Raw genomic sequence first — 10,136 nt, forward strand, 5'->3', positions numbered from 1 at the left:
GGTCTGGATTAAGAAGGATTCTGAGGTTAAGTCTGGACTCAGTGGGGAAAGTGCCATGACTGATTTGTGATGTCTGCCCTGGGTACTGGAGGAGAGAGTGGAGTTTGTTCCTCCCTTCTTTTTTTTTAATATATATTTATTTATCTGGCTGTGTCAGCTCTTTCTTGCTGCATTTGGGTTCTTGTTGTGTCATGCAGGATCTTTCATTGTAGTGCTTGGGTTTAGTTGCCCCATGGCATGTGGGATTTTAGTTCCCCAGCCAGGGATTGAACTCGTGTCCTCTGAACTACAGAGCAGATTCTTAACCACTGGACCACCAGGGAAGTCCCCATTTCCCACATTCTTACCATCCTTGATCTAGACAGAGCCTTGTCAGAAACCAGGCAAAGTGGAGTCAGGGCTCTTATAAATATCCATGGTCCAGGAAGGCAGGGGTCAGAATTCAGGCAGTTACTCAAATGCTAAAGGGGTGGATGGCCCTGCAGGGTTAGGATTCAAGGCACAGAGACAGCTGCCCATAGCTGGTTTGAACTGAGAGCGAGTCCAGCACGCTGGAGGACATCGTGCCTTTCCACCACCCGTCCACATGGGGCAGTTACCTTGGGTCCACTCGGAATGCCACCCCCTGCTCCGCTCTCGTCCTCTGTCCTCTCCTTGGTGAAATAGGCGCGTGCCATTTCTGACCTGTGACAATGATGCAGGTGCTGCATTCCCGAATTCTGTCAATCACTGGACTGCACCATTTCGACCTACTTGTTTTTCCCTTGTCTATGACGACTCATGCCAGTTACAGGAACCTGCTCTTTTTTAGTAAATATACCCCACTGGAAGGACTTTTAAAACCTTGGTCTCTGAGACTCTGTAGAATAGTTGTAGGAGGGAAGGTGTAGGGGGCCCAGGAGGGGTTGGCAGGTTTGATGCTGTGCGTTTTCATCTGGCCCATGTTCCTTGGAGGGTGCCTTTTCTCTTAGCAAGATGAGGGCTGCTGGGGACCAATTGCTTTTCTTCAGCATGCCAAGGCCTTTGGTTTATAATTAATCTTCGCCCACTTGGGGAAAAGATACATTATTGTGGCCAGCATGTGTCCCATCTACCCACTGCCCCATCTCACTGCCCACACACACTGCCCCACCTCACACGGGTGGGAGGGGAGCCTCCATCCCCGCCATTTTTGCAAGAGTTTGGGATGGGCCTGAAGCCAGCACACAGCCTTCTTTTTGAAAGTCATACTCAAATCCCAAAGTTGACACTTATGTGCTGGTTTCTCTCACTGCTTCTTGGACTCTGGTGTCCAAGGTAGAACTTTGTCCCGTAGTCTCTGGAGGCTCAGGTGCAAATCCAAGGATGGCTAGCGGGGAAAGAGCCAGCAGACCCACCATCCATACCGCTTCTTTCATGGAGATGGAGACCAGGGCCTGGAGCCATTGACTGCTTCCTGCAGGGCCTTTTAGAGCCCTCTTGGTTATTCTCTGCTCTCAGACTGTCAGACGGACCTGACAGATTTTGACTTCCCAGGGCCTCAGATAGTGTCTGGCATATAATAGATGTTCAGTAGGCAGGTGCTAATTGGAGGAGTGATTTACATTAGCTCTCGTTATCTTAGGGTACGATGAAGGTCACCTCTCTTTCCTGGCACCGCCTTGTAGCAGTGGGCATTGCTGGCATCACAGACTTAACTCACTTTTTCTCCCCAGACCTTCCTGGCACTTGTGTTCTCTATGTAGGGTAGCAACTCATCGTGGTCCTTATGTTCTGGGTAGAAGACCACACACACTTCTGCCCCCATGGGCCTCCTCTCTGTCTTCCCATAGCTAATTCTGTCCCCAGCTTTTGAGTGAGCAGCTGGATTTGCTGTCTTCTTTCTGCAAGGGTGAGGAGAGCCTGTGTCACTATCTCACTTATTCTGAGAAATTCCCCAGACTTTCCTTCATTAAAAAGTAAACAGTGAGGATGAAGAAGTTAGTGTGGGTGAGGGAAAGGGAACTTAGCCACACCCTATACATTTGCTCTGAGCATTTCAGAAAACTTCTTTAGAGCTCACAGACTTCCCTACCAATCTTGAGAATGAAGAAAATCCATGACCTTCTGAAATATTACCTTATCATTCTTGAGCATGTGCCCTGCACTAGGCACACTCATCAGATCCTTACAGGATGTAGGTCCTCTTACTGTCCCCACTTGAGCGAGAAAACTGAGGATCAGGCGGATAAGTTTCTGGGGAGGGTCAGGCTGCTGGAAATGCACATGGGCAGCAGTCTCAGTGTGTGGCCCAGGCCACTTCCAGTACATTTTAGGACCGAAACATGGGCTTAAACCCAGAGTTGGGGGCCATATAAAACCGAGATCATTTTGGGACTTCTCTGGCAGTCCGGTGGCTAAGACTGCACTCTCCTGATGCAGGGGGGCTGGGTTCAATCCCTGGTTGGGGAACTAGATCCCACATACAGCTAAGAGCTCGCATGCTGCAGCTAAAAAATCTGCATGCTACCACGAAGGTAAAGATCCCGACTGCTGCAAGTAAGACCCAGCACAGTCAAATAAATAGTATTTTAAAAGTAATAAAAGTGAGATGATTTGAAACCAAGGATGGGAAAATACAATACTCATGCACTTTTTAGACCAGCCTTGCAAACAGATTCTTGACCGTATATAGAGCACCACTTCCTAATCCTTGTCCTTCTCTGGAGTTTCCCTCCTTGGAAGCAGACCGATGTTCATCTTCCGTATTTGAAGCATGAGCTTAAATGATCCGGAGAAACGTCCTAGGGACAGAATGTGTCCTGAATTTGATCAGTGTGTCTCCAAGCCATCTAGGAGCCCTGGTTAGCTGGATGAGGCATCTTCCTTTGGGAAGTTCTGCCCTCGCAGAAAAGGGAGAGACCCTGTCTGCAGGCCGTCAGCCAGGGACACCGAGTTCCCAGACATGACGAAGATCTTTCTAGAACTCTAGGTGACAGTGCCCCCAGACCAGCACATTTTGCTTTGAAGTCCTTGGCATGTGCCCCTGGCAGCCTGAATGGTGTGATGGCTGCTGGCGTGGGAGGGGCACGCAGCCCACCAGGTAGCATGTCGGGGTGAGAGGGCCTGTCCCTGGGGCCCCAGTGTGACGCTGCTGTGTTCCCCGGGACGAATCACTCCTCCTCTCTGGGTCTTCCTTATTCTCTATCAAATGAGGGGGTGACTGTCAGGGTCTCAGAGGCTCTTTCAGATCAATACCCCCTCACCCTGACTTTCTTTTGTTAACCAAGGTACACATAGAGGAAAACACATATATCTTATGTGTACAGCTTGATACACTTATGAATTCTAAAATTTGGAAATTTTGTACACACCCATGAAACCACCACCCAGATCAAGACATGGATCCAGCACCCACCCACTCCTGCCCCAGAAGGCTCTCCTCCCCTGACCCAGATCAGCTGTAATATTTTATGATTAATGTGTCTGCTTGACCAAGCACATTATTCTTTTTTGTTTTTATTTTTTTTAACTTTTTATTTGATATTGAAGGATAGCCGATTAACAATGTTGTGATAGTTTCAGGTGCACGGCAAAGGGACTCAGCCATACACATTTTATTATTTACTCATTCGGCTGCTCTGGGTCTTAGTTGCAGCTCTCGAGATGTTAAGTCACAGCATTCGAACTCTTAGCCGTGGCATGTGGGATCTAGTTTCCTGACCAGGGAACGAGTCCAGGTCCCCTGACGGGAGCGTGTCGTCTTAGCCGCTGGACCACCAGGGAAGTCCCTGAGCACGTCGTTCTTTCAGGCTCTTTCCTGTCCTCCCTGGACCCGGACTGCCACTGGCCACGTGTGGCCGCTGAGCGTGTAAAGCCGGGCTCGTCACACTGCTGTGTGCTGAGTGCACCGGCTTTCTGAGGTTCAGTATGGAAAACAAAACTACTTGTTTCAGTGTGGCTTCTAGCAAATTTACGATTCCCTATGTGTTAGGGCTGCTCTGGGCTGTGCTGGGGGTCTTCTTTCCGGCGAGGACTTGCGCCCTGCAGCTTGCAGCCTCTGTGTGGCCTGCCTCTTCTCCAGGAGGTGTTGCTGGTACCTGGAGGGTGCCAGGGACTGTGGTTGAGAGCCCAGGGTGTGCGCATGGCGGGGAGGTGGCCCTGCTTTCTGTAGATGTGCTCTTTGTGGTTTTCAGCGTGGGCAAGTCCCTGCAGGCCCCTCAGGTTGCGGGCTTTGCTCCTACACTGAGGTCTGGCTGTCCACAGAATTATTTTTGCTGTTTCTGCCTGTTTTTGAAAACTCACATTTAAGCCCACTTCCCAGAGGTGGTGGCACCTCCCTTGCCACGTTGAATGCCCATTCTGTGAGGACCCTAGAAGGAACAGAGGTGGAGAATTGTACAGTCATTTTGGGTTGGGTTTAGGTTGACTCAGACCTTTGGGGGACTTTTTGCAGAGTCCACACCCTGAGGGGATCTCACCTTTTTGAAGCCTCCACCCTCCCACAAACTCCACCCCAACATCCTGTGGTGGGGGAGCCCCTCCAGGCCTGCCAGGCCCAACTCTATGTGGCCGGTCACTTCCTGTCTGCCCTCTGGAGGGAGGGGGCTGATTCCAATAGTAGGGATGGATGAGGCTGCTTGTCTCCGTACTTTTGTTTGAAAGAATCAGTTTTGGCAAACGTGTCAAAAAAGTTTGGTTTTAAGCATGTCTCAAATTCTCAAATGTATAGGGCTTGAGTTTTATTTTTGCAGTTTGAGACATAGCTGTTTTTTTTTAATGTAATTTTTGAGACATAGCTTTTTTTTAAATGTAATTTTGTTCATTTACATTTATTGTTATGCTGTGTTTCACTGGGTTCTGCTACCCTGGTTTGCTTCTTTAGCTTTGATTCGATTTCCCATATACTTGTGGTTTTAAGGGGGACTGTGCTCTGTCTGCACTTTCACTGTGGATTTCTTAGACCTTGTCAAACAACTTCTTGATCTAAATTGTCTAATGGCTAACAGACACAAGCGCAAGCGTTCTTGTTTCTCTAGATAGCCATATATAGCTATGACGGGGCAGAGGAACTTTGGACTTCCTTCTATAGGCATCTTGAGCTATGGGGCTTCCTCCTCCTGCTTTGCTCTTCGCCCCGCCCCCTGCCGCTGGGGCTCAGGTTGAGAAACATGTTATTTCTGGGTTCCCCTTTCTGGCTCTGCAGTTCTGCTGTGTCCGCTCTATACTGATGACTTACACAGGCCCTTAGGAGCACAGTATGTCGGACTGGGAGCAGAAAAGGATGTTTAGTCATCTGGGCTGATTACACAATCTCTCCAAGCCCAGCCCATGGAACTTATCTTTTAAAAAAAAAAAGCTAATACTGAAGGAGGATAAGTGAGGAAAATGTGTGAGGCTGCACCTGGCACGTATTAGTTGCTTGATAAATATTAACCTCCGCTTTCCTCCTTCCTGTTAGTATTCTTGGTGGCTTGGCATGTTTTGTCTTAATATTGTGAAACTTGACCTTGAGATTGCTTCTGGCTTAGTCATTCTTTTTTGTTTCTTTCTCCCTCTTTTTAAACTTGAGGTGAAATTCACATAACATAAAATTAACCACCATTAAAAAATATACAATTCAGTGGCATTTAGCACCTTCACAGTGTTTACAGACACTGCTGCTGCTGAGTCGCTTCAGTCGTGTCCGACTCTGTGTGACCCCATAGATGGCAGCCCACCAGGCTCCCCTGTCCCTGGGATTCTCCAGGCAAGAACACTGGAGTGGGTTGCCATTTCCTTCTTCAATGCATGAAAGTGAAAAGTGAAAGTGGAGTCACTCAGTCGTGTCTGAACCGACTCTTAGTGACCCCATGGACTGCAGCCCACCAGGCTCCTCTGTCCACGGGATTTTCCAGGCAAGAGTACTGGAGTGGGGCGCCATTGCCTTCTGTACAGACACTACCTCTATCCAATTCCAAAATATTTTCATCACTCCTAAAGGAGATGATGACACTTTTAAGAAGGCCAGCTTTAGGACTTACGTCATGGTGCAGGGGATAGGAATCCGTCTGCCAGTGCGGGGAACATGGGTTTGATCCCTGGTTCAGGAAGATTCCACATGCTGTGGAACAACTTAGTCCATGCGCCCCAACTCCTGAGCCTGTGCTCTGCAACAAAAGAAGCCACTGCAATGAGAAGCCCGTGCACAGCAACGAGGACCCAGTGCAACCAAAAATAAAAATAATAAAAAAATAAATAAAATTAAAAAAAAATAAAAAGAAGAAGGCCAGCTTTAGAGTCAGCTGTACCTGCTAGCCATGTGACTTTGGGCAACTCTCATTATCTCTAGCCTTTTGTTTTGTCATCCTCACAATGGAAATAATATTGATTATTAATATATTACAGGATTTTTTAAAAGCAGCTTCATTATGGTATAATTTACACACCGCAAAATTAACTCATCCTAAGTCACCCTAAGTTCAATTGTTTTTAGTAAATTTACAGAGTTGTGCAACTATTATTGTAATTCAACTTTAGAGCATTTCCATCATTTTCTATTCCAATCTCTAGCTCCTAGAAACCAGGAATCTATTTTTTGTCTCTCTGGATTTGCCTTTTCTGGACCTTTCATATAAACGGAATCATACAACATGTGGTCTTTCATGGCTGGCTTCTCACTGAGCATAATTTTTTTTTTTTTTTTTTTGAGCATAATGGTTTTAAGGTTCATCCCTGTTGTAGCCTGAATCAGTACCCACTCCTTTTTATGACTGAGTAATATTCCATTATACGGATAGACCCTGTTTTGTTTACCCTTTCATGTGTTGGGCATTTGAGTGGTTTCCACTTTGGGGCTGTTAAGAATAATGTTGCCATGAATGTTTGTGATTACAAGTCTTTGTGTGGACATATGCTTTCATTTCTGTTGGGTAGCTATCTGGGAGTAGAATTGCTGAGTCACGCTAAAAGGTTTTAAGAATTAAGTTTGTTAATGTGTGGTACTGCCTGGTCACTTAGGCCCTTTGTATATAGTGGTCATTGTTTACATTATTTCCTCGTGGACTCTTTTTTTTTTTTTAATGTGGATGATGTTCTGACCTTCAGACTTGTTATTCATATTTTGGTAACTTCTCTGTATTCTTACCTGTCACCATCCTGACATTTTCCTTATGGCGGTTTTATAATGCATGTATTCACATACCTGTTGGCTCTTTACGGCTTAGATCACCTGCTTCATTCATTCAGGCCACACACGTTTAAGAGAGCCTCGTGTGTGCTAGGTCTGTGGGGTTTTTGATGGACACATGTGTACCACAGCAACTACAGCCGTTTGGCTCATCACTGCAGCCCCGTCTCATGGCACCATGTTTGTTGAATGAATGCAAACAGTTCCCTTGCCTTCAAGTAACTGAGTGTGGCTGGAGAGCCCTGTACAGCCTTCACTGCATCCAGTGTCTGGGCTGAGTGATCTCAGACCTGGGACCAGAGGCCCCACTTCATAGGAGTGTCTGAAGCTACCTTGTACTAGCTGATGACAGCCAGTCATGCATCTCTTCCCAGCTCCACTTACAAGCCCCTGTTGATAGTTTGTAATCAGCCAACGTGGGGAGATTTATGCCAGCCATGGAAATGGGTAGAAGGCTACCATCCACCCCTAACCCCTTTTGTGAGAGAGCCTGGTGTTAAACATTGACCAGCAGATCAGCCTGCCTTCCAACCTCCTCTTCTCTTACTCTCCTAACAAGATGGATTTTCATATGAGGAAATGGAGGCAAGGAGCATTGAAGGAACCTGCTCAAGGCCGCACAGTTGGAAAATGACAGAGTCAGAATCCGAACCCAGACCTGACCCTGGCCTTTCTGCGTACTCTCGGGCTCTCTGGCCATGTTTTTTTTTCCCCTGAAGAACCGTTCTGCCCCCAGATTTTCGTTTTGATCATTTCTTAGTATTTTAGTTGCCAAGACTTCCTGGTGTGTTGCCTGAGCAACACTCACATCCCGTCCTCTCTCTTTTAACGGGAACTCTGTGTTTTATTTTGTTCCTGCAGAATTTCGCCAAAGAGTTTGTGATCAGCGATCGGAAGGAGTTAGAGGAAGATTTCATCAAGAATGAGCTCAAGAAGGCAGGCGGAGCCAATTACGACGCCCAGACGGAGTAACCCCCCGTGCACCCCACCCCTTGCCAAAGTCATCTGCCTGCTCCCCAGGGGAGGGGACCGCGGCCTCAGCTACCAGCCCACCAGCCCACCAGGGAGAGGAAACACGATGAGAGGCGACGCCCACCACCCCGTCCAAAATCCAGCTCCCCTCCCCACTTCCCTTGTGCACCTGCCGTGTCCTAGCCCTCGAAGCTCATTGAACATCTTTCTTTTCTCTTTTATTCTTTCTCCCCGCCCTTCTTTCTTATTCTAAAGAAAAATCATTTTGATGCCAAGGTCACGCACATCATCAGATCGGAGGCGCCTCCTGTGGTGACCCTTTCCTGATATTTCTCTGACGCACAAGCAGCCTGCCCGGCTTCACCCACCAGCCTCGTGTCACTTCTGGCACCTGGGTCATGCTGCTATCTTGGTTTTCCTTGGCGCCTGCCTGCTTCCGCTGAGGCGACGGCTGTGCCGGGAGCTGTGCCCTCAACAGCGGCCTTCACGAGCACACACACGTCCCGCTGGCCAGGCTCACACCCCTGAGAGTCGCTCCAGAGCCCCCCCCACCCTCCCATTCCAAGTTGCCTAAGCTCCATGCCCATCTGAGACGGTGCTCGGTGGAGAGAACCGTAGGCCTGACTCAGACCAGAAGAGAAGAGAAAAAATTTGCCTTAAAAGTTGCCTGGCTTTGCCATCCGTCTGAAGTGGTCCATTCCCACCCTCTTGATCGAAATCTCACGATGGCGTGGAGTGGGGGCAAAGGTCTAGGTCCAGATTCAATGGGAGTCTTTCAGGGGTCACGTCCCGGGCTCCCCAAGTGATGAGGATGTTAGGGAGAGAGGCCCGGGGTGCGGGATGGGACCTGAGGTCCAGCCAGTCAGCAAGGACAGCAGGGGACAGAGCGTGTGCAGTGGGAGCCCCGCCCTCGCGGGACCAGAGAGTCTGTGGGTTTAATCCTCGGCAGCACAACAGCGGCCAAAGGATTTCCTTTTTTTCAAAGAAAGATGTGATTGGCTTGGTTGTTCATGAGCACGTTTGGTAGCGTTCTTTTTCTCTTTTCCTTGCTCATTTCGTTGGGGGAAGTCTGTGCTGCGTTGGGGTCGTTAAGAGCATCCGCACTCAAAATGGTTTACAGAAATAAACAGTTTTTTTGTTTTTCAAAAAACAAGTCTGTCTGATTGGTCTTATAAAGCTTCTCTCTTTCCTGGAAAAACGAAGATGTTTGTCATATCAGATTTTAATTGGCATTCACAAAGCTATTTGGGGCTGGTTGTTTTTCATATTCCATAGCTTGTTTAATTTTAGCAATAACTGTAAGAAATTTGTGCTATTTGGGACTTCCGTGGCAGTCCACTGGTTAGGACTCTTGAGTTCCCAGTGCAGGGGGTATGGGTTTGAGTTCCGGTTGGGGAACTAAGACCCCACGTACCACACGTGGTGTGGCCAAAAAAAAAGGTGCTGTTTGCATCCCCATTTTATGGAAACCGAGGCTCAGGGAGACTCAGCGATTCACCCATGGCCTCCCAGCTGGCAGGTGGGAGAGCTGGGAGTTGGACCTGAGTCTCCGGGTGGCCCTGGTGCGGTGGCTCAGGAGTGGCGGGGGAGGCCCAGGGTTGGAAAGAGTGACGAGACCACGGGATTGTGACACGTCGCGTGCGGTCAGGCCCCTCGACTCTGCATTCAGGAAAAACCGCGAGAAGGCGTCCCCCTCAGCTGGGCTATGGCATGCTTTCTGGGGTTGAGCTTCAAAACGAGATTTCCAGCACGCCAGCCCTGCTGGGAGCGCAGAATCAGGCCAGAGGAGTTTCAGATGCACAGCTGGCTTTGGAGGAGCTGTGAGTGGGGCGGGGAGGGTGCGGGGAGACCAGGAAGGAATCCTGCAAGATGTGGGCAAGGCCCGAGGTGGCCTGGGGCCCGTCCTCAGCCAGGCTCCTCTGCTCATGGCTGGGCAGCTTGGTTAGCTTCTCTGGGCCTCAGCTTCCTCATCCGTGAAACACTTAAGGAGTGCTGAGGATTACCAGGATATCTGGCAGGGCTCGGTTGTCATCCCATC

At 48.8% G+C, this 10,136-nt stretch overlaps 1 protein-coding gene across 1 annotated transcript in view; it reads left to right on the forward strand.

The window, feature by feature from the left end:
• The window catches only part of COTL1 (coactosin like F-actin binding protein 1), a 43,435-nt gene extending 34,184 nt beyond the window's left edge, over positions 1 to 9,251 (forward strand). Inside the window, exon 4 of the mRNA XM_020896822.2 lies at positions 7,988 to 9,251. Within this exon, the coding sequence (XP_020752481.2) occupies positions 7,988 to 8,098 (111 nt within the window). The 3' untranslated portion in view covers positions 8,099 to 9,251. The remainder of the gene's footprint in view (positions 1 to 7,987) is intronic.
• The last annotated feature ends 885 nt before the right edge of the window (positions 9,252 to 10,136 follow it).

Source organism: Odocoileus virginianus, chromosome 20 (genome assembly GCF_023699985.2).
Source record: "Odocoileus virginianus isolate 20LAN1187 ecotype Illinois chromosome 20, Ovbor_1.2, whole genome shotgun sequence".
Taxonomy (NCBI): Eukaryota; Metazoa; Chordata; class Mammalia; order Artiodactyla; family Cervidae; genus Odocoileus; species Odocoileus virginianus.